This window comes from Meriones unguiculatus, chromosome 18 (assembly GCF_030254825.1).
Source record: "Meriones unguiculatus strain TT.TT164.6M chromosome 18, Bangor_MerUng_6.1, whole genome shotgun sequence".
Taxonomy (NCBI): domain Eukaryota; kingdom Metazoa; phylum Chordata; class Mammalia; order Rodentia; family Muridae; genus Meriones; species Meriones unguiculatus.
In genome coordinates, this window is record NC_083365.1 from 14,329,038 (window position 1) to 14,352,446 (window position 23,409).

The following is a 23,409-nucleotide window of genomic DNA, read 5'->3' on the forward strand; positions in this document are numbered from 1 at the left end:
GTAGAATTTACTTTGCATCCCTTTCAGTATGGCCAGGTATGACTTGGTAATTTGCATCAGAAAAGACAATGGGGAGAGGAAAAGAATTCAGTGAAGAAGCCTACAGATACCTGGCCAAGTGATTTGGATATGTATTGTACATATCCCCAGAGTTTAATGAGGTAGTCCCTGATAGTATAAAAGCCTAAACTGGAGGCCCAGTCACAGACTCTGACCTCTATTCAAAAGTATCTGTGGAAGAAAGGGTAGGAAGTATGCACACATGGCCATAGTCAGAGGCTGCTGAGCAGACATGACAGCCATGTGTAATATGACAACCTGTGTTGAAGGATGGGGAGGAAATAAAAAAAGCAGATAAGGACTCTAGTTAATAGTGTTGCTTTTAACAATAAACCACATTTTGCACAAGATTACCATTAAAGGGAATTTAATGAAGAACAACAACCCTACTGTCTTATTTCCAAATTTAGAGTTAATGTACAAGATTTTAAAAATGTCCAGTTATGTGCTTAAATTGAAGGAAGCTAAAAACAAGAGGTTTATGTTTTTTTAACTTTTTTTTTTTAATCTTAAAATGTTTGGGTTTTGTTTTTTGAGATAGGAACTTGCTGTATTGTTCAGGATGATTTTTAACGCCTAAGCTCAAGTGATCCTCTGCCTCTTCACTCTTCTGAGTAGTTTGTACTACAGGGTTGTGTTAAATTTCATCAACCAAGGAGGCAAACTGCTTTTTTCATTTTGTCTTGTGCTGTAGGAAGTGCCTCACACTGATGAGTTTACAGATGACTCGACAGTATGCGGTGTTCGCTACAACAAAACCCTCGCTCCCAGTCCTAAAAGCATAGGAGACTTCACATCAGCTGCCCAGCTTTCATCTACACCCTTCCACAAACTTCCCACAGATTCAGTGCAGCTTCCAGAAGACAAAGGTGTGTTTGCAACTATTTCAGTATCTTCTGCAAAAATGTACTGTTTAGTATTATAGTTTCTTCTTGAAAATTGTAAAGAGGAAGTTTGGAAATTGTAAAGAAGCTTAAAATTTACTTGTGTCTGTGCATGGTTTTTTGTTGTTATTGCTATTGTTTCTTGGTTTTTGACATTCTCTCTGCATAGTCTGTATTTTTAAATTTTAATAAAGGTAGAAAGTGAAAAAACCTAGACTTTCACTTAAAGAGAGATCCAGTAGGAATAAGTTGTATTGTGATAGCAAAGAAAGGGCTACTACAAAAAGATTAAATTGCTTAAATATTAGAAAAAAAATGAGCTTATATTTCTTAGTACAACTGGTAATGTAACTGGTAACTGGTAAAATTTTATTACTTTAGACATACGGACAAGTATGCCATGTAGAGAAAAATCACATGTTAACATTTTTATCTGACTTCAAGAAAGGCATTAATGAAACTCGTTTTAGTCCTTATTTCAGCCTAATGCCTAATGTAACCTTTATATAAAAGATAAACATTTGTGGGCTGTCAGGATACCTCAGCAGTTAAGAACACTGGCTGTTCAGACATCTATGATTTGGTTCCTAAAGTCCAGATGGCAGCTCCCAGCAGTTTGTAATTCCAGTTCCAGGCAATATGATACTCTTTTCTGGCCTTTGCAGGGATTGTATCCTGGGATGCACACACATAATATACAGTTAAAACACATTTACACATATAATAATTTTTTAAATGCGTAAAAGTTCTATCTAATGCCACTGCATTGCACACAGATATTAGACACTAGTTTCCAATCTAAAAGGTATAAACTGAGATTTAGGAACATTCTGCCATTTGGATAATTGTCAGCTTACTAGCTAACTTATATCACTGTCAAAAAGAATAATTATTTACCAAAACAATAGCGAAGTTCAGTGAGATAGCTCAGCAGGTAGAAGTGCTTGTTGCCAAGCCTGATGACCCTAGGTGATCTGTAGGACCCACATGGTAAAATGAGAGAACTGACTCCCGCAGGTTGTCCCCTGACCTCCATACATATGCAGTGGCTTGCACTCACTCAAACATACACACTAGTAAAAAATTTAAAATCAGTAATTAACTGCTGAAGAATTTTACTTCACTAGATGGGAGATATTCCAATAGGATTATGAGCCAAAAGAAAAAGAAAAAAAAAAACAAACCTTAAAATTGGCTAAGCAATAAGGATATTTTCTTAGAGTACTAATCCAATATGTTTTTTTTTTCTCTAAATCTTGGAAGTTAATTCAAACTTGGACTATTTTTATATGTTATCATAAGTTTGCCACTCAAAAATGTTTTGAAGTTTTGTGAATTAAGAAACACTAATCCGTGAAGAAGAGTTCTTCAAAGTGTCAAAAAGAGTATTTGCCACTGTGTTTCTGTAAATAGAAGCTAATATTCTAGTACTAGTATTAGTATTTGTTAATAAGCGACCGACCGATAAAAGTTAATCCAGCATAGCACTTGGCTGTAGTATTACATAGTACTAAACCACCGGTAAAGTTTGATCTTTAATTCTACCTGTCTACTGTCAATAAAGATGAATTGTTTTATTTTTAAGTTAGAAGGAATAGTGATTTAAGTGCAGCTAGTATCTAAATCCATTCAATTAAATGCTGACTCACCAGTTTGTTAAAAAGGCACAAATCTCTATATAAGTCCCTCTGGAAGGATTGTAGCCTTTTAATCTCCCTCTGTGTTCTTATATAAGATTCTTCTGAAACTAGGTAAGTCTTGTTCCCTTGTCAGTGACTTCCTGAAGTCTTGTCATCCTGCCTATAGCAGACCTGTTATTCTTTGAACTCTTAAGTAATTTTTTTTGTCCTGTCACAGCACTTTTTTACTATGGGACACTATTTTGAAATTGTAGTTAAAAGTCAGTATGAAAAGAAATTCCAGCCTTTGTAACTATATTAAATGGTGTTTATATTTACATGTATATGTAATACAGACTTTTTTATATATCTATATTTCAGAAAATGTAGTAACCACACAGTATACACATAAAGCTTTGGATTCTTGTAAAGAAAACATGGTGGACCTTGCAAAAGACAGAAAGCTTGGGTATTGTATTTTTCATTCTCCATTACAGCTTTGGTCTTTAAGATTTGGTGTATACCTTGTCCCAACCTGCTAAAGCTACTAAGATTTTATTCAATGATAGAAGGTACTGATTTTGAGTGTAAACAGTGGTGAACCTAAGTACTTGGTATATCGGGGCAGTTAGAGAAGCAGCTGAGATAACAGATCCCTGAGCTAACAGTTTCTAAAAGTCATTTCAGGGTTCAAACTGTAAATCTTATAAGACCAAGACCTTGACTTGTCAGCCATTATTAAACTGAGAAAACATATAATTTGTGCTTTGTACACCCATTTAATTGAAAAAAAAAAAAAAAACAACAACAACAACCAGTGACTTTAAAGAGAAGGTAGAATACGTCCTGGTACAGAAGTAAAGTTCCATTGACTTTTGAATTAGGCTGTATATCTAACAGGTAGAAAAAGTTGTTACCATCCTTTGAATGTTTGTTGTAACCTAGGTGCAATGTATATGCTCTTTGTTTGCTGTATCCTCTTAACCCTTCCAGTGAATTGAGTGTGACAGTTCTGTTAAACCCTTCTTGTAAATGAGGTAGTCAGGTCTTGAGGACAAATTTCTGATTTAAAGTCTCACAGCTTCTAATTTGTGGAAATACTGATAAAAAGCGTAGGAATTCCATGATGCCATACCCACCCACCCCCAACACACATACCCACAAACAAGTGAGAGCTGAAGTAATGAGGTAGAACATCACCTTATTTGACTGGAACCAGGAATATGTGTGTTGACTCACAATTTTTCATTGGTCTCTAAGCCTGCAAATGACTGCAAAATTACATGAGTATTAATCTAGAGTTTGCAAATTTAGCACATAGGTGAAATCACAAATACAAAATACATGAATGAACACCCTCTTAACTCATGTGTGTCGGTGTGTGTGTGTTAAGTCTCAGGTGAGAAAATTGTATCAGAATGTTAAATTGATATTTTCAGCTTGTAGTATTGTTATAAAAAGCCATTTTCAGAATGAAAAATACTTAGTCTTGATTACAGTAGTGCTATTAGATGTAGCTTTGGGGAGTAAACTCATTCCTTCCCACAATTCCCATTAAATACCAAATAGATCACCTTACCTGTTTACCTAGGGCATTAAATGGCTTTGATTTTATTTTTGTTCATGTTTATATCTTAGTAGATGTGTGTTTTATTTATATATACTTGTTTAATGAACTTTATTTCATCACCTCAACCTGTAAGATAATTTTGAAACTCCTAGAAGGAAGCTATTTTATTGTGATGAAATCCAATAGGCTTCTAATCACATAAAGTTTTTGTTTTCTCTTTTTCACATGTGCAGTTTAATTCCAGAGAAACTTTCAGCATCTTTACATTATCCTAGCCAGTCTGCCACCAGTGGTGTACTCACTCAGGAAGCAGTGTTCGGGCCTGAGGCTTACAAATGCACAGGCACTGACCGTGTGACCATGGAGGAACCACCAGATACCAGTGCTAGGATCCAAGTTGAGTGGATGCAGACGAGTTCCCTCGGGAATGTCAGTGCTCCAAGTATGCACACATGTTCAATCTTAGTTTTGCCATGAGAATAATAGAATGGAAAAGCTTTTCCATGAAAGAACTCAGAATGGGGACTTAATAGTTTATTTAGTTATTTATTTTATGTGTATTGATATTTTATATGCATGTATGCCTGTGTGAGGGTGATGGATCCCTTGAAACTGGAGTTAGATATGGTTGTGAGCAGCCATGTGGGTGGTGGGAATTGAACCTGGATCATCTGGAAGAGCAACTGGTGCTCTTAACCACTGAGCCATTTCTCCAGCCCCCAGAGTGGGGACGTAAATAGAAAATAAATGTAGACAAACCTATAACTTGTCACAAAAATAATTCACTACTAACATATTTGAAGTCAGTCAATCCATTTTAATCTTGAAAGACACCAAGGTCACTACTATTAGAAAAAGGAATTAGGGGCCTGCAGAGATGGCATACTAGTTAAGAGAACTACTGACTGTTCTTTCAGAGGACCCAGGTTAGGTTTTTAACACCTACATGGTAGCTCACAACCATCTATAATTCCAGTCCCAGGGAATCTGAAACCCTCTTTTGGTCACCAGGTATACACATAAAGCAAATAAATCTTAAAAAGCAAACAAGAAAAAAAAAAACTTTTTAAAAAGAGTTCAAGGTTGTGTGTTAACTATGTGTCAAATATATAACCTCATATTACCTTCACCCCTGTTTGTAACAGAACAATCAGTCAAGACTGACTATTGAGAGGTCACATCCTCTGTCTCTTGTTATACAGAAAGTCTTGCATGGTGGTTGAGAAACACAGACTCTGGGCTGGAGACATGGCTCAGCCGTTAAAGGCTAGGCTCACAACCATAAATAAAAGAGAAACACAGACTCTGGAGATAGACTAAATTCTAAGGCGAGGCTTTAATTCCCAGATCCCTAAACAAGTTTATGGTGCTACTCTTTAAAGTGGAGGTCAGTTGGAGAGATGATTCAGGGGTTAAAAGCAGTGGCTGCTCTTTTAGAGGACTCAGGTTCAATCCCCAGCACCTACACAGTGTCTCACAACTGTCTATGGCCCCATTCCAGGGGATCTGCTGCCTTCACACATATGTGTAGGCAAAACAACCCACACGCATAAAAAATTTAAATATGTTAAGGTGAAAGTGATACTAGTACCTACATTTAGAGGCTTACTGTAAGAACTAAATGAGTTAGTAAACCTCAGAACTGTGGTCTCTATATACTAAGTAGGTAGTAACCATGATGGAGAATAGCCTTTTCAAACTACCATTAACACAAAACTGGGAAGAAGACTTGTGTTCCCCTTAGGAATTGTTTCCCTTTTCTATACATAGTATTCCTATTCATGCAAATTGTATGTAGGTAATATATTTTGTGTGTATTAGTGACGGAAACAATGAAAGAGTATATGTCTGAGCACATTAGAAACAGCTAATTTCCAAGTATATATATATGTTCAAGGTATACAGCTATACTTTTTAAAAGCACAAATCCTGTAGCTCCAGATGAGTCAGGCATCACCTAGTTGATTCCCTTTGTCACAACTGGAAACACATAAATTTGTAGACCTAAAGTGGCAGTAATGACAGGACTACCGATTTTACCTTCTTATTGAATCAGTGTTCTATATGGATCAAATCTTGAAAGGTATTTAATGAATGCCTGTACTTATTTATCCAAAATTTCTGTTAAAATATTTTAATAATGAATTTATGTGTTTTGTTTTGTTTTTTTATATAAGACTTTACTATTGAGGACCCATGGGATACTGAATTGATTCTTAAACTTCTATCTGGGCTTTCTAAACCAGTGAGTTCCTATCCAAACACTTTTGAGTGGCAGTGTAAACTTCCAGCCATCAAGCCCAAGACAGAATTCCAGTTAGGTAAGAATTATAAGGTTAATAAAATTTTGAATTCTTTGTTTGTGAGAAACTGATAGTAACTCTGAGATTTTCCTTTCCACCTTCAAGAAGGAGTTAATATCTACAGTTTTGAGAAACTTTGTCAAGCTGTGAGAGTAGAATTGTGATTGCTTTTGGGACTTTAAATTGGCAATAATATGTCAAAGTTTAAAATACATGTGCTCTGGGCTAGAGAGATGGTGCACAAGTTAAGAGCATTTTCAGGAGACCTCAGTTTGGGTCCCAGCATCCATGTTGGACAGCTCACAATCCCCTAAATCAAAAACTTCTAAAATACAAAATTAACCTAACCATTCTAAACTATTACAAATATTAATAGTTATGCTTTCTCTTTTTTATTCTCCTGTAAAATATGTACATTTTCAAAAACGCTTTACAGATTTCTACATGTTCTTGTTGATACCTCAACAATTGTATAGAGCAGGTACCACAGGTAATGGAAGAGCTGGGGCCCAAGGCCACATGTCTAAATATACTGAGCCATCAGAGCTGTGCTCACCCCTCTGTTAGAATTTGTTAAGGAGGCTCTTTCATGGCAGGTTTTACTGTCTGGGAAAACTTCCCCAGATTATAAACCATTTTAATTTACTAAAGTAGTTCAGGCACCAGAATTTCTCCACCTTGATAGTCCTTATGGCTTTTTGTCAGTTTGACATAATCTTATCTTCTAAGGTTCTTTGCTGGTCTATGTGAAGCACCTTCTTGGAGAAGGGGCCTTTGCCCAAGTCTATGAAGCTATTCATGGAGATGTGAAAGATACCAAAAGTAAACAGGAATGTATTTTGAAGGTAAATGGTATGAGTAATTTATTGTATAATGTAGATGTGAATTTTAGAAGCTCTTAACCTCTCCTGCTGACTCCCCTTTAAATGCCACTGTCAATGAGGCCTTAGTCAACAGTTAAAACAACTATCCTGTGGAGACTCAGAATTGTCCTAGCACTAAGATTATCCTGCAGCCCCTATACTACTGGCCAGTGCCTAACTTGTCCTCACTATTTGTCCACATCCTTTGCCTGGAGGAATTGCTTTCTTACTGTTCTTTTACAGAATATGGATGAGGATATGCCTATCACCTGCCTGATTTGATTTTCAGGTTCAGAGACCTGCCAACTCCTGGGAATTCTACATTGGGACTCAGCTGATGGAAAGACTAAGGCCAGAAGTACATCACATGTTCATCAAGTTTTATTCTGCTCACTTATTTCAGAATGGGAGTATACTAGTAGGGGAGCTCTACAGCTATGGCACATTACTAGTAAGTGTATAATTTTCATGACATGAACATGAAACTGTGTGCATTTCTGGTTTCTACTCGCACTATTTTTCACATTTGGAACTTTTGTTTGGATAGAGAGTAGGCATAAAGCCCTTGAGTTGAAATTTCATTTCTTTAATCTTTCACAGTCAACTTAACATACCATTTGCTTTATTTCTAGAATGCCATTAACCTCTATAAAAATACTCCTGAAAAAGTAATGCCTCAGGCTCTCGTCCTCACTTTCGCCATCAGAATGCTTTACATGGTTGAACAAATCCACAGCTGCGAAATCATTCATGGAGACATTAAGCCAGATAATTTCATACTAGGACACAGGTAAGTGTGACACTTTAGTGGAGTTCTTCCTAACATTTCACTTTTTTTTCCCGTATACATATGTACGTACATACATAGACACATACACACACATATATATGTGAATTGTTTTGTTTGGTATCCTTTTGTCATTTATGCTCACAGATCCTGGTCCTTGTTTGTATTTAATGTAGATTTTTGGAACAGGATAATGAAGATTTAGCTACTGGCTTGGCACTGATTGACCTGGGTCAGAGTATAGATATGAAACTTTTCCCTAAAGGAACGGCGTTTACAGGAAAGTGTGAAACGTCTGGTTTTCAGTGTCCTGAGATGCTCAGTAACAAGCCATGGAACTACCAGGTATGGAAGGAAAGCGAAAGGTTTGAAAACATTGTCTTATTACACTTACCAGAATTTCAAAATGAGTTTAGAGCTCCAGGTGGTTTGAACTGGTCTCTTGGGTCTTGAAGGAAAATTAGAGTGTAAGGCAAAAGAGCATGAAGAAATTCTACTTCTGAAGAATCTTCCTTTCTTAGTACAGATTCTATCAACAGCAGAAAAGACAGCAGAAAAGCAAATACATTCTATGGGAAGGTTCCAGAATTTTCAACAAAGTAGAATATTAGCTGGCAAGAAAAAATAATAATAATTAGAATGAATATGTTTTGAGCCTGCGATAAAATGGAAACAAACAAACATTGCCAAGTTTCCAGATAAGAGCTGTGACTTCTAGAACCCCATAATAAAGAGAATACACGTGAGGGTCTTACTTCTCAACAGTTACTACCAGTAAGACTTCAGGTAGATGAATGCTGATCTGGGCATGAAGTGTAGATAGTTTGCTATCTACAGATTTGCACCATTCTAGAATGTTCTTTTCTATTATGAACACATCACAAAGAGGCATTGGTGTGCAGTTATACAGTAATCACCAGAATCCCAATGGATAGGATTTGAAGAACTGCCAAGTTGAGAGATTATTGTATTTGCAGCAAGTGATATAACAGCAGACTTGAGGAGGATATTTATTTAAGATAGAGCTTCCCAAAGGGTTTGTCAAGAGGCAGTAATGTTTTGTGTTCATAGAAGCCTCACTGAGAGCTTGGACAGACATTGAGTGAACCAAATCATTGTCTTACAGAATTCTGTAAACCTTGTGATTGCTTAGTTTCTAAGTTAGAGACGTATTCACAGGTATGTTACTGTTTACGATGCATCTATCTGTTTTCTTTATAGGTTGATTACTATGGAGTTGCTGCATCAATATACTGTATGCTGTTTGGCACTTACATGAAAGTAAAAAATGAAGGAGGAGTCTGGAAACCTGAAGGTCTTTTTAGAAGGTAGGTTATTGACATTGATGCTACAGTGAGAAAAACAGTAACAGTAAAATGATAGATTTCATTTAGCCAGAAAATGAGCCTGTGCAGTGTAGTGACAGCACAGTTCTGACATTAGGCACTGATATCTAGCATTCAGTGTGCCTCATCAAACCATTGAGAGCTCCTGGCATGTGGTTAGCATTCTGTTCTTGATTATTTTTCTTTATTGTAAGTGAAGTCAATATTGGTGAGCCTTGTGGTGTGGGGTTTTTTTTGTTTGTTTGTTTTTTTGTTTATGTAAATGAGAATTCTGATGATCCTGGTTTCTCAGATCTTATAAGCAAAGGAAATAATATAGGTAAAGCTGTTTTGTAAATGAGAAGAATGTGGTAACTTCTATTACAAGACAGAATTTTAACCTCCAGTCCTATGTGACTTTAGTTTTAGAAAATACTTGAAGGTTAATGATTGGTCTGGAGGGGATCATGTCAGCATTGTTCCTAGAGTAACACTGTAAATATACCACTGGTGAAGTTGAATTGAGGCTGATTATTTTATGCATGCATGTTTCTATATATCATACTAACTTCTGAGATATAAAAAAGAAATTATTCATGTGTTTAGCCTAATGTTTATTCCTTCTTGGAAAATTTTAAACTTAGATTTCCTTCACTCTTCCCTCCCACTTCCAAAACAGCAAAGAGCTTGCACAAAATTGATAACCATCATGTACAGTAGGTACAGAACCCAAAAGAAAACTTACAATAGAGGTTTTTATTCTATATACAACCATCAAATTCAGCAAGTACTTTATTCACTTTGTTGTTTCTCTTGTTTGTTAGCAAAGGACCAGAGGGTTCAGAAGGCTTCCATCTATTGCCAGTAACATAGAAAAGCCCAAAGCTTCCTTCTCAGTTTCCATCCAGAGTGATACTTTAGTATATTCTGCTTTCTCTCCAGGGCCTTTTCCTCATGTTTTGGAGTTTTGGGTTTTGTTTTTGGTTGTTGTTTATTTGTTTGTTCCCAATTAACTTTGATCTCTGTTAGGTGGCCAGGACCCTTAAGTGTGAGCTCTATTCTAAATAGTGCAGCCTGTCCATCTGTCCAGTCTTGCCACACATGTATGCAGTTGGGCTTATCAGAACCAAATAACAATATTATCAGAGTCTAGCAGTGTGTTATATACAGGGAGCCAAAGGAAGATAGATTTTCTTTAAGTGATAATTTTCCTACTAAAGAACTGTTGCTAAAAGGCTATTTTAAATTATGTTTTTAGAAGAAGGTATATTTAGACATTTGGTTGGATTTTTAATTTCTCCTGTTTGTAATGGTTTGGGGGTAGGAGGGATATGTTCGATACAGGGTTTCTCTGTGAAATAATCCTGCCTGTCCTGGACTTGGCTTTGTAGACCAGGCTGGCCTTAAAGAGATCTGCCTGTCTCTACCTCCAGTTGTAATGGAGTCTTGATTTGTTGAGATACAGATAGATGAGAGTTGTTCCTTCAACGTGTCCACACCTCTGGAAGGTAGATGCAGGAACAGGTTGCTATGTATGTTGAAGGTTTTATTTTATTCATTGTGATATTTTGTCTCTCCAGGCTTCCTCATTTGGATATGTGGGAGGAATTCTTTCACATCATGTTGAATATACCGGATTGTCAGCATCTTCCATCTTTGGATTTGTTGAGGCAAAAGCTGAAGAAATTACTTGAACATCAGTATTCCAATAAAATTAGGACCCTGCGTAATAGGCTAATTGTGCTGCTTTCAGAATATAAGCGTTTGAGAAAATAAAATATGAATATGGACCTTCTAAAAAAATACTTTGTAAATTTAAACTCTCATCTTAAATCCTGCTTTTTTATACTTATTATTTATGTATGTAAAAAATAAAGCCTATAAGATACACCCATGTGGCTTAGTTGTTATATTTTAACAAAATAAAGTAAGGAGACCTATGTGAAGCAGGCTGATCGATTGTTCTTGCTGTACAAGTCTTCATGAGAATGATTCAAATTTAAATGTTTTTTAAAAATCACTTTTCTAAGCACTGACCTATTTAAGGCCAAAGTAGGCCATAAAGACTTCAAATTTATGTAGGTTTCGTGGCATTTTTAGACAAAATTTGTTTTGATTTTCCCCCCATCTTTCTTTGTACTCTTTCACTCCCTCCCATATAGCTTACTTTCTGCTTTCATGTCTCATATGTCCATGCCCCTTCCTACATCTTCAACATCATTTTCCCTTACGGTCTTTTTAATTTCATAGCCTACACTCATTGTTGACCCTCTTATATGCATATGAACAGTGTAAATTAGGTCTGCATAAGAAAGAAAATGTTTATCTTGCTGACTTCATCTACTTTCATACAAACTTCAAGATAAACATCTGAATAGAATTCCATTGTGTATGGTACCACATTCTCCTTACCCATCCATCAGTTGATAGACTGCTTCCATTTCCTTGCTATTGTGAATTGAGGAGCAATAGATGTTCAGGTTTCTCTTTTTTTTTTTTTTTTTTTTTTTTTTTTTTTCTGTGTTGCCTTGGCTGCCCTGGACTCATGTAGACCAGACTGTCCTGTCCTGGAATTCACACCTGCCTCTGCCTTCCAGAGTGCTGGAATTACAGGCGTGCGCCACCACGTCCGGCTTGTTTTTGATACTTTTAAATTATATTTGTTACTTAACATGTGCATCCTGGTCAGACTCCGTGCTAGTCAATTTCTATTGACCTACGAGTCACAAGACGCTGCGGCCTTTCCTCGCGCATGCTCAGAGCGGGCCCCAAGGGAGTGCTTCGGTATTTGACCCTCGCGCGGTTCCGTAGCTCACGCCGCAAGCCGGGTGTTTGCAATGGCGGACGTGTCTGAAAGGACTCTGCAGGTCTCCGTGCTAGTGGCTTTTGCCTCTGGAGTGGTCCTGGGCTGGCAGGCGAATCGGCTGCGGAGGCGTTACCTGGACTGGAGGAAGCGGAGGCTGCAGGACAAGCTGGCGATGACTCAGAAGAAGCTGGACCTGGCCTGAGCGCGCGCCGCGGCCCGGGCACGCAGGGTTCTCGCAAGCCCAGATGTTGGTGAGCAGCGCGCGACCACTAGCCCGTAAGTCCCGGGTCGCCTTTGCAAGGCGTGCAGGCACGTGGCTTGCTCCTAGACCTCAGAAAAAAAACGGTGTTGTCCTAATAGCTGACTCTCCAGTGTTCACATCTTAGTTTTCTGAGGGAATTTAATGGGAGTGTTTTACCACCTGCGATGCAGTTAACTTGGAAAACACTGGACAGAAAAACAAGAAGGAACTGTGAAGTATTTCACGTCTCAGCCCCCAAATTCATTTTTATAGGTCCATGGTAATGCCGTGGCTTTGATATTTTGCAAATATAAGTTGGAAGTCTCTCATTGGTAGCCCGATAAAGTAGAAATAGTTTTTTACGTGGATGTCAGGAGCCTTGCGTGTCATCATAGCTATTCATCAGCGCTTTGGTTTTCTTCTCTCTATATAGTTCATGGTTTAACATCACAGTACAGTAATTTGAAGTTAAAGATTGTGTGTTGCTGATTTTTCTTTCTGTTTTTCAACAGCTTGTTGAAGATGGATATGAAGCACTGGAAGAAAATCATTTCTTGGCACTTTATGAATCTATTTTTAAAATAAAAAATGTAAACATCTTTGAATCCTTTCCCTCCTCGCAAAGGGAAGGATTATTTTGCTACAGTAAGTTCTGGATCCTGAAAACAGAGACATTCTCGTGCATTCGTTCACATCCTTGGTACAGCCTGGATATTTGATCAAGGGACCATTGTGGGTCATTTTTCTAGATATATTCAGAAAAGCTAGGAGCTGTGTCAGATGACTAATGTAAACATTATAAATGTAAGTTATTTGCACTTTGAAGAATGAAAGTTTACTACAAATGCAGAGTATATATATATATATATATATATATATATATATATATGGTCTAATGGAATATACATGAGAAAGAGAAACCTTTGAGTAGTGCTTATGATAAATTCCAGTAATATCAAGTGACCAAGTTCCTGGTTGGTTGTTTCTAAAATGCATTTCTGACACATTGTTCTCATTAAGAAAATCAGTTTTGTGTCTCAGCTCCATTTAATATAAGAAAATTAAGTTCATTCTTCAGAAAAACCTTACTGCCCCTTTTCCTGGGATTACTTAGCCTTATGTCCTTCTGTTCTTACATGAATCCAACAAGGGCTAAAATTTCTTAGGGCTCCAACCTGTCTAGGCTTTAGTTGGCTGTCTTTAGTCAACATCCCTCTCTGAGACTTAGTTGAGGATCTTTGACACAGGGTCGGGTTCTTATTTGCCTGTGGGTGGTGGTGGGGGTGGTGAGCAATTGTTCCGGGCCCAGAGGTCAGCTTCAGGTACCTTCCTAGACTGCTCTCCACGTCTTTTTCCTCATGCATGTCTAGTGTGTGTATCATATGTATGTTCACATGTGTATGAGTGCACGTGTGATTACATATGTAGCTGTAGACTCAAGGTTTGTCATAGGGACTGGCACTTCTGCTATGGGTTCTGGGAATCCAAACTAGTCACTTTGCAGCAGGCCCTTTAACCATGGCCCCATCTCCCCAGCCCTCCTTTTTCAGACAGGGTCCCTCACTGAAGCTGGGAATGTATATTTGGCTGGGATGGCTTGCCTCTGAGCTTCAGAGATATGCCTATTTCCAAACCCCAAACCCTTATCCTCGGCACTAGTATTACAGACCGCCCCATTCCATCGTAAGTATGTACGTGGATATTGGGTGTTTGAAGCCAGATCTTCATGCATGTGCAGTAGGTATTTTCCTAGTTAAGCCATCTTCAGCCCCAGGGTAGGGGAAGATTTTTAGTGACCATCATTAGTTGGGGTAGGTTTCTTGAGGTACATTTTGTCTTAAACAGAAAATGCAGGGTAAACTGAGGTGTCACTGGACCTGGCTCTTCTGCTGGGCTTGTGAATGGTGTGTGCACTGGTTTTTTTTTTTTGTTGGTGTTGTTGTTGTTTTTGTATTTTATGTGTATGAATGTTTTGCTTGCATGCATATCTGTGTGCCATATGCATGCCTGGCTCCTGCACAGGCCAGAGAACGGTGTGGGATCCCCTGGAACTGGAGTTATAAGGCAGTTAGGAGCTGCCATGTAGATGCTGGAAACCAGACGTGGGTCCTCCGCAAGAGCAGTTGATAGTCTTAACCACTGAGCCATGTCATCAGCCCTTTGTTCTCATTGCTTGAGTAGAGCATCCAGACACGCTGTCCTTTATGTGTCACCTCTGGACATCCCTCTCATGTTGGTGCCCTATGCCATGCTAATCTTGTTCTCTACTACTTCCTGTTTGTGCCCCAAGCCTTGTAGTGCACCAGCCCCCCCCCCGTGACATCACGTGTGCCCCATTTCTTTTCCTTCTACCTTCCCATACTTAAATATAAGAAGTTCCCACATCCTCCACACTGGAAAACAGTCTTCAGTGGAAGTGGTACTTCTCAGTCAAATTGGAATCAGTAAGTTGTGAACCAGAAGTCACAACAGTGGTCAGATACCTTGGGAATAACATACCGGCTTGTCAACTGGTAAGCTTGGACCATCACCAATCTTAAGTCCAAGGTGGCTGTAGTGGAGTTTGGGAATTGGATTTAGAGGGTTGAGGCAGAGGAAATACTACCACCCTCCTGAGAATAACAAAATTTGGGGCTCTTGAGACATATGTTTGTCCCAGGCTTGCCGCACAAGGCAGAATCGCATGAAAAATTTGGACAACTCTTCGGCAATACCCAAATGGCAAGAGTTTAAAACCGTCTCTGTGCAGTGGCACAGGCCTTTAATCCCAGCACTAAGGAGGCAGAGGCCGGCGGATCTCTGTGGGTGCAGGGCTACACAGTAAGGCAAGGAATTACTAAAACCACCTTCAGGGTCAAAGTATGCAGCCAAACTCGAGTCCACAAGCGCCACAGGGCAAAGCTCTCGTGGCTAAGGAGTCTTCCCATGCTTAAAACTATTTTTGAAGATTAGTTTCGAAGAACCGGGGTCGGAAAGCCGCGTAGAACAGAGTACCGCACGGCACGAGTCCGGGACTTCGGGGGACGTCCACAACCCCTGGGAATCCAGAGGGGAAAAGGCTTGTTTTGCAGCGCCTCTGGCGCTAGGTGGCGGCGCCCGCTGATAGCGTCATCAGCGGAGCCCCGGCTTTGGTTTCCCTGGCAACCGGCGCCGTCCCGCCGGCGGCGGCTAGGCCGATGCTCGCCCGGCGGCCGCGGGACCCGCTGCAGGCGCTGAGGCGCCGCGGCCAGGAGCTGAAGCTGCAGGTACGTCGCGGGGGAGAGGGCCCCACATCCCAGCCCCTCGCTAGGGCCCGAGCACCGGGCGGCCGCCGTAGATAAAACTTCCAGGAAGCCTTGCGGCTCAGCTAGCAGCTCGCTCTAACGACCCGCCAGCCCCCAGCACCCCTCATTCCTCCCACCGACGTCTAACTAACCAGATCTACCCCACTCCTCTCCTCTGGAAGTCATCGCATGCTCATTTAAGAAAAGTTAATTTCAGAGGTAACCAAGAACTTTAAAAAGAGGTATGAATCACAATGATTTTAAGTCCTAACACCCAGTGCTGGGAAGACGTGATAAAACAGGCGATGCTCTGCTGTATAAGCTACAGCATTTCTGGGCAGCAGTTTGACGAAATGTGGCAAACATTGATCCTCCTAGGCCGGTTGATTACATTTCCAGGAACCTACCATTTGAAATTATTTAAAATTGGGACAGAGATCCTTATAACGAAAAACTGGGTATGAATAAATTAGGGGGATGAGGAAACTAATCCATAAATGAATTCTTGTCACACAGGGCTCCTTCTTGAGGGAAAGGATTTAGTGGCAGGATACAAAGCTTAAACAGAAGTTTATATAGCAAAACAAAGCAGATGCTCCAGAAGACTGGTGTGTGCTGCAGGAGCTGAAGAGCAGTCTGGGGGGTGGGGGTGGGGGTGTCCCAGTGTAGATTTTAAACAAATTTTAATCGATATTGATGACATGAGTGGCATATTCATGACCCTCTCTGAAATCGTGGTTGACTGGACTATCCTTTTAGGGTATTTATGAGGATGATGCTCTAGAAATGCCTGTATGTGGGGATGGAGAATGTCAGATTTACAGTGTAAGCGATATAATGAAGTGCGAGCCCTTTGAGGATGCAACACTTGTGTGGCATCTGAGAAGGTGCTCTGGGCCTCTGTGTTTCTGTTACAACAGGAACAATCTAAGTAAAGCTTCAAGAATGTTTAACCACAGAGGGGCATTCTGCTACCAAGATGCGGCCGCAGTTTTCCTTGGTGATGTCATTTGTAATGCCTTACTTACTACGTGATGGTATCACCTGACGGAATCTGATAGTACGACGAGGAGATTTTTGTTAGAGCTTTTGGTGTTTTGGGGGTAAATATTTGTGATAAGAGGTCAAGTTAGGAAGGGAACGTAAGGCGTTAGAGAGACAGCTCCGTGGTTGAGAGCACTAGCTACTCTTCCAGACCCCAAGTACGGGCGGCTCACAGTTGTCTCTCTCCCAAGGAGCTGATGCCTGAATCTGGGCTGTCTGTCTCTCTCTCTCTTTCTCACACACACACACACACACACACACACACTAATGATTATTGGATTTTGGATAATATTTATTTTTAGTTACTGTTACATTATTGGTCAGATTATACCTAATCTGAGAGAATTTTTAAAATGCAGGGCAGGGGTGTTATAACTATTTTCTGCTGAGGAGGGTCTTTTTCAGAGGAGGTAGTTCTGGATCCATTGACAAGGGGTCCTGTAGTCATGTAGCAGTAGGGAGAGTCTTGAATTGATCAGCTGTGGTGGACCAGGTGATTGCCACCCTCTATTCCTGAAGAGACTTAGGAAGTCGTTATTCAAGGGGTAGTTCCTTAAATGGCCACATCTAGCATTTGTAAACATGACTTAATATATATTTTGTTAGCACCAAATTGTTATAGCTGTATTCCAAGATTACATAATAAATACCAGGCTGCAAGAAGAGACTATTATAAAGTTGTACTCCCACAAAAGAGATGATTTTCGATTTTAAAATACTCCCAGAGACGACTGCCTTGCTTTCCCCTCAACAGTAGAAATTCCTAAGTTATTACCAAAGTTAGTGACCCTTTCTCAAGAGTACATGATTCATTCATATCAAGTTTTCTAAAGTTAACCCTTTTTAAATTTTCTACAGTCTCATTCCATACACTTAAGCAACAGCTGAAACTGCCAGTCATGTCAAATCTACATGTAACATGGGCTGAACTAAGGCTAAAGCCAACTCTTTACTCTTTGTCAATGGACAGATCTCTAGTTAGCATATTTCTTAACCTCATTCTATTTAAAAATAGACTGCTTGCTTATAGGCATAATTTGTAAACCAGGATAACCAAATTAAATGTTTTAACAAATACTGGCTTTTGGAATGTCTTTAAAAAACAAACAAACAAATTTGCTTGCCAGCATCTCTGTGAAAGCCTGTATACTCCTTGTGGGCCTCAAGGTGAGAGCGCAGGCGCTAGGCCTGGAGCTCTCTTGTCTGGGTAGAGACCAGAGGATAGCCTCAAAGCAACAGGTGAGCCAGGCCAGAGCGACTCCCCTGCTCCAAGTTATCTCCTGAAGACTAAAGCCTTGGGTGTCTATCACCTGTAATAAATTATCACCCATTTAACAAAATCATTTGCCGACACTACAGATACATTTTCCAAAGCGTGAATTTGATGACAGTGCCTGGTAGCCTCCTTTAATGACAGAACACGGGTGCTTAGGTGTGGACCCAGGAATTAACTTTCCCTAAGAGGAGGAACTACATACCAGTAGACAGCAAGGACAGAGTAGTTCCGAATTTCCTTGGTGGCCAGCCTGGCCCAGGTTGGAGACTTTAGAGGAAAAATTTTAAAAACATACTTGGGTCTGGAGCAGATAGGCCAAATTCCACCGCTAGAACCATGCTTCTCGGTAGAGTAGAACAGCATGAAAGAAACTGCCAATATTATCCAGACCCAAAAGACACTTGCATCTCTGTAAGACTGCACTGGATGTACATATCCATAAGCAGTTTGTGGGTGTCTGCAGATGGGACAAACAACTGGGGTGCTTTTACCTCTTAGCTGTTGAAGATACAAGCAGGAGTTTCCAGGCTTGGCCAGGCAGACACTCAAGTAAAGGGAGTGGGGGAGGATAAGGCAAAAGAACTGTTAGCTCAGGAAAAAATGTAAAGACGCAAGTTTGGAGGCTTAGCAGAAACGGTGGGTATTTCAGCTCTGGGCGTGATTTTAAGCCAGAGCCTTGAGAAAGATTTAAGTGAGCTGGGAGTTTTATGGGGGAGGAGGCCATGGACCACACTACCATTCTGTTTTATGGAATTTTTTAAATCGGTTTAGATATTAAAAATTGAGAGTTCTGAAGTTGGGCTAGCAGTGGCCGTTTGTCCAGTGTATAATGAGGCCAGATTTGCCCTGAAAGGTAAAGGAGAGCCGCCAGTTTCAAGTATACAGAAAATTTGGAGCATCCAGGGCATGGGAGGGCTTAACACAGAGTCATGGTAGCCAACTCCCTTTACAGAAATGTCCGTGAGTGGGAAAAAACTCACTTGGAGTGGAAAAAATGAGCCAGTTTTATCTCAGAAGAAATGGAGTGAGGATTTATTAGGGAGGGAATGAAGCCAGTTTTCAGAGCATTTTTCTCCATCTTGATAAAGTTTGGGGTTATGAAGCGACATCTGTTAAAATACAGCAAATGTGTGCTTCAGACTTGGGCATCTCCACATGTGAACTTAACAGAGAACTCTAGTGAGGCCAGTGGTATATTATTTGAGGAAAGTATGACTTTCATGGAAAAAGGTGACTTTCATGAGGAAAAAAAAACTGATACATCAAATCATACAGGTATAATAAGATGTTAATGGTAGGATTCAGGTAGTGGCATATATTACAAAATTCCACTTTATTGTACACCCATGCTCTAAACTGCTCATTGTATATTGGAAGGAAAAGACTAGTACAATTCTGTTTCCTAAAGCAATACAGAAATTAACATATTTTATATTGTCTGTTTGTTGTAGGTGGATAGTTTGGTTACTGAAAGCCAACTAACAGGTGCTCTGGAACCAAGTAAAAGGAGAGATATTTACCAAAGGTAAAGTATGCTGCTCCTGAGCCAGCAGAGACTGTTGTTCTTTTGTTGCTGTGGGTGCCATTTAAATGTTTAACCGTGAGGAGAATAATGTGGAAGCAACAGTGAGGAAAGTTTTCCCAAAGGTATTTAAAAACAGCGCTTTCTCCCAGGTCTCTACTGGTTGGAGAGAGTTAGGAACAGAACTGCGTCAGGGCTGGGGAATCCTGCTTACACTTTGTTCTCTGTGCTGAGCCCCATGAGTGGTACTCTGCAAACTTTTTCTTCATTTGTCTCCACAGTAACACTGAGATACCTGTTAACACAAACGAGAAAACCAAATCAGATGTTAAAGGGGGAAGACTGTACGAATGCAGCTGAAAATTTGAGTTCTGTGAAGGGGGAGAGCAGGTGCATCCTGTGGCGATGAGGCCAGGAGTTCCATGTAGTGATGTAGCAAAGATCTGGAGGAACCCACATCATACCTGCCAGTGTGGTCTTGCTGTTCTCATTGACAGTAACTGTAAAACCTGGCCGGGGTGAACCTCATGGCTTAGGCAGACTTACCCTAGGATCTTGGCCTGAGGATCCCAGAATTGGTGACCTAGTCACAAATCTCTTAGAGCCATTTGTCTCTGCTTGGGATAGTAACTTCAGCTGTCTTCATGTGACAGACTGTTCTCTAGGTAAAGAATTAGCCTTGCCGCTCAGAGACTGTGAATGAGTTAATAAAAATAATTGCCTAGTTCTGATGATAGAGACCTGACCCGTCCTTCTCTTTTTATGATTTAGATGTATCCAGTTAAAACAGGCAGTAGATGAAAATAAAAATGCTCTTCAGAAATTAAACAAGGTAAGTATGACGAATCACAGCAATCTCCCTTTATACAAGTACTTAAGGAGGAATGAACTTCAGTTAGTAAGTTGCTGGGTGTGCGTTAGAGACGAGGTCTAACCACTGCCAGCTCTGAGTTGCTGTTTTCGTTTGCTTCTGCTGCTGTGATGAATGCCATCAGCGACAGCAGCTTCAAGGAAGTTAGGGTCCATCATCGAGGGGAGCCGGGGCAGGAGCTCACGCAAAAGCCAGGAGACAGAAACTGCAGCAGAGACCAGAGCAGTGCCTCTCACTGGCCTCTCTCGCTGGCTTGCACTCAGGCTCACACTCAGCTACCTTTCTCATACCCAGGCCTGGGGCCAGGCCCTCCAACATCAATTAATAGTCAAAAAAATGTCCCACGACCATGCCAGCAGGCCAGTCTGATGGAGGCAGCTCTTCAGTGGAGAGTCCCTTTGCCAGTTGTGGCAAATGAACAACCGGAATCAGCCACCACCGTACAGTTAGCTTGATTATGGAGCTTTACTTGAAACCAGAGCAGCCAGGACATCAGATATTAAGACTCGCTCTGATCGCTTTACCCAGCATCACCAACTCAGAAACCCTGGGAACAGCTACTTCAAGGGTTTTTTTTTTTTGGGGGGGGGGGGTTGTTGTTGTTGTTGTTGTTTCCTTGCATTGGATTAGTTACAGTTATTATGTGTTACAGTTCAGAAATGCTTCTGTAGGGAGAGAGTACCTGGTTATGGGGTCTCTGGATCACACAGAGACTCTTAGCAATGACTCTACAAAAGTGAGATGAACAAGAATTTGCTCTCGACAGTCCTGTCTGGGGTTCTTAAACATTAGCTGGAGTGTCCATGTGTCTAGGGCTAAAGCCACATGAAAGCCACCTGTTCTGAATGTTTGACCGTGCACCTGAGCATCATGTGGTCTGGACCTCTCCAGTGACACTGAACTCTGTGGTATTGGAGGCAGGCTGGCTGGTGGGGTCAGTGCAAACCTAATCACTCCTACTCCAGGAAACAACAAAATGACAATTTCCAGGGGGAGGAAGCCTTGTCTCACTGGTAAATGTTGGAATTTAGGCACAGGCCTCCCTTGTCTTTTGGGCCACCTAATATGCTACTACCTAAACCTGTCCCAAACTGACTCCAAAAGATCTGTAATAGGTAACAAGGAAACAGAGAAATCCAAAATGGTTTCATTTGGTTTGAATTCCAAGTGAGTAAGCTATTATAAACCCTTTCTTATTCTCCAAGGTAAATGTGATCTTACACTGGTAATTAATTTTATCTTACAGAGTTTATTAGAATTTTGTTATTTATTTGCTGGTTGGTTAGTTTGGTTTGTTGGTTCATTTGTTTTTTTGTTTGAGCAGAGTCTCACTCCAGCACTCTGGCTGTCCTAGAGCTCACTGTGTAGACCAGAGTGGCCTTAAACTCACAGAGATCCACTTGTCTCTGCCTCCTGCGTGCTGGGATTAAAAGTGTGCACCACAACACCTGGCTTCTCTTACTAATTTTTTTTTTTTTTTTTTTTTTAATTTATGGGTATGAATGTGTGCCTGCCTGGCTGTATGTGTGCCTCATGCTTTCATTGCCCTCGGGGACCAGAAGAGGTCACTAAATCCCTTAGAGCTGGAGATAGAGACACTTGTGAGCTGCCCCATGGGTGCTGGGAATCTAACTTGTGTCTTCTGCTAGAGCAGTAAGCACTCTTCATCACTGAGCCATCTCTCCAGCCTGGTCTTATCCTTGTAATAAAATCTCTTTGGGTAATCTGGGGCTGGTTTTCCAATGAAATCGGTCCCTGTTCCTTCCTAGGCCGATGAAGTTGCTCCTGTGGGGAACTATGAGAAGAGAAAGGAGGAGGAGCACAGTCTCCTGGAGAAGCTCTCCTGCCAGCTGCAGGAGCTTGCTGTGGGCATCAGCAGGTAAGGCGCACTCAAGTCTGCTTCCTCCTTCCTCCAGTCCCCTGTCACCATCTTTAAAAAAATATTTGGTTCTGGAATAGAGACATGTGGCAGCACAAACAAAAATGTCAAAACAGTACAGGCAATAAAAGCGTTTATTTGTTGTGGGTTCCAGAGTGTGTCACCTTCTGTGAGAGATGCAAAGAGTCATGATCGTCTCTCCTCCCAGACTGTATTCTAGCTGGGGCAATAGACCAGAGATCTGAAAAGCAGAATGAGCCAGTGTTGGAAAATACACACGCTGCCTTTAACGTGAGTCTTGATGCAAACAAGGGAAGTGATTTGGGTTGTCTGCTTACGTCCTTCCCTCTTTCAGAGAACATAAATGTTGCTGAAACATTAAATGTTCTGAAACATTAAATGTTAAACATTAAATGTTCTGAAAGCAGAAACATGCATTTTGTTTTTCTCTTTGCTGGAAAGAACATTAATAATAGTTTTTTTGTTGTTTTTTTTTGTTTGTTTGTTTGTTTTTTTACAAACTATAAAACAAAGCCTGTAGGTATAAGCAAAACCAGTTTGTAAAGATTCTTCTCATGCTGTTCCTTAACTTGTTTGAGACAGGGTCCTCTGTGTCCCTCAGGTTGGTCTTGAGTTTGTAGTCCTCCCTCTGCCCCTCAGGGCATGTGCCAGCATGCCTAGCTTGTTCTCCAGCCTTTTACACTGAACTCTGGGTAGAATGCTGATGGATAGACATACTGACATTCTGGGATTTTTTTTCTGAGTTCTAGTCTTGAGAATGACAGAGGAGCCAGTGTTGTCTTTATGAACCCAACAGAAACACCTGTAAGTTGGAGGGAGGGGGGAGCAGCTGGTGGAAGACATTACACAAAGCTGGACTGTTATTCTTCATATACTTCATACTCCCCCTCTTCCTCTTTTTCCTTCTCCCTCTTCTTCTTCCTCTTCCTCTTTCTCCTCCTTTTTGAAACAGGGTTTGTCTACATAGCCCTGGCTGTCCTGGAACTCAATATGTAAATCATGCCAGCATCAAACTCAGAGTCCACCTGCCTCTGTCTTCTAAGTGTTGGGGTTTAAGGCCTCTGCCACCAAACCT

At 40.5% G+C, this 23,409-nt stretch overlaps 3 protein-coding genes across 9 annotated transcripts in view; all 3 read left to right on the top strand.

Annotated features, from left to right (window-relative positions):
* Bub1 (BUB1 mitotic checkpoint serine/threonine kinase) overlaps positions 1-11,301 on the top strand; it is a 31,914-nt gene extending 20,613 nt beyond the window's left edge. For both annotated transcript variants that reach the window (XM_060371454.1, XM_021654636.2), the window contains exons 16-25: positions 755-929; positions 2,945-3,032; positions 4,367-4,575; positions 6,311-6,454; positions 7,166-7,281; positions 7,589-7,750; positions 7,932-8,089; positions 8,263-8,431; positions 9,308-9,414; positions 10,992-11,301. In XM_060371454.1, coding sequence (XP_060227437.1) covers positions 755-929; positions 2,945-3,032; positions 4,367-4,575; positions 6,311-6,454; positions 7,166-7,281; positions 7,589-7,750; positions 7,932-8,089; positions 8,263-8,431; positions 9,308-9,414; positions 10,992-11,187 — 1,524 coding nt within the window. In that variant the 3' untranslated portion in view covers positions 11,188-11,301. The remainder of the gene's footprint in view (positions 1-754; positions 930-2,944; positions 3,033-4,366; positions 4,576-6,310; positions 6,455-7,165; positions 7,282-7,588; positions 7,751-7,931; positions 8,090-8,262; positions 8,432-9,307; positions 9,415-10,991) is intronic.
* An 899-nt stretch (positions 11,302-12,200) lies between these two features.
* Positions 12,201-13,107, top strand: Mtln (mitoregulin). 2 transcript variants are annotated; one of them, XM_060372134.1, is made up of 2 exons: positions 12,201-12,468; positions 12,971-13,107. In XM_060372134.1, the coding sequence occupies exon 1, from the start codon at positions 12,249-12,251 to the stop codon at positions 12,417-12,419; it is 171 nt and encodes a 56-aa protein (XP_060228117.1). In that variant the 5' UTR covers positions 12,201-12,248; the 3' UTR covers positions 12,420-12,468; positions 12,971-13,107. The 2 variants fall into 2 exon arrangements, 1 of the variants encoding a protein (XP_060228117.1); XR_009587506.1 differs by having other exon boundaries at positions 12,203-12,493.
* Positions 13,108-15,590: 2,483 nt separating this feature from the next.
* Nphp1 (nephrocystin 1) overlaps positions 15,591-23,409 on the top strand; it is a 51,652-nt gene continuing 43,833 nt past the window's right edge. For 4 of the 5 annotated variants that reach the window (XM_060372138.1, XM_060372137.1, XM_060372139.1 and 1 more), the window contains exons 1-4: positions 15,597-15,703; positions 19,493-19,566; positions 20,335-20,395; positions 22,204-22,313. In XM_060372138.1, coding sequence (XP_060228121.1) covers positions 15,635-15,703; positions 19,493-19,566; positions 20,335-20,395; positions 22,204-22,313 — 314 coding nt within the window. In that variant the 5' untranslated portion in view covers positions 15,597-15,634. Of the gene's footprint in view, positions 15,704-19,492; positions 19,567-20,334; positions 20,396-22,203; positions 22,314-23,409 lie in introns of all 5 variants that reach the window. The other variant, XM_060372135.1, reaches the window with a different exon arrangement.

Coding starts and splice junctions, on each gene's coding strand:
- Mtln (XM_060372134.1), top strand. CDS start 12,249: ATGGCGGACGTGTCTGAAAGGACTCTGCAGGTCTCCGTGCTAGTGGCT.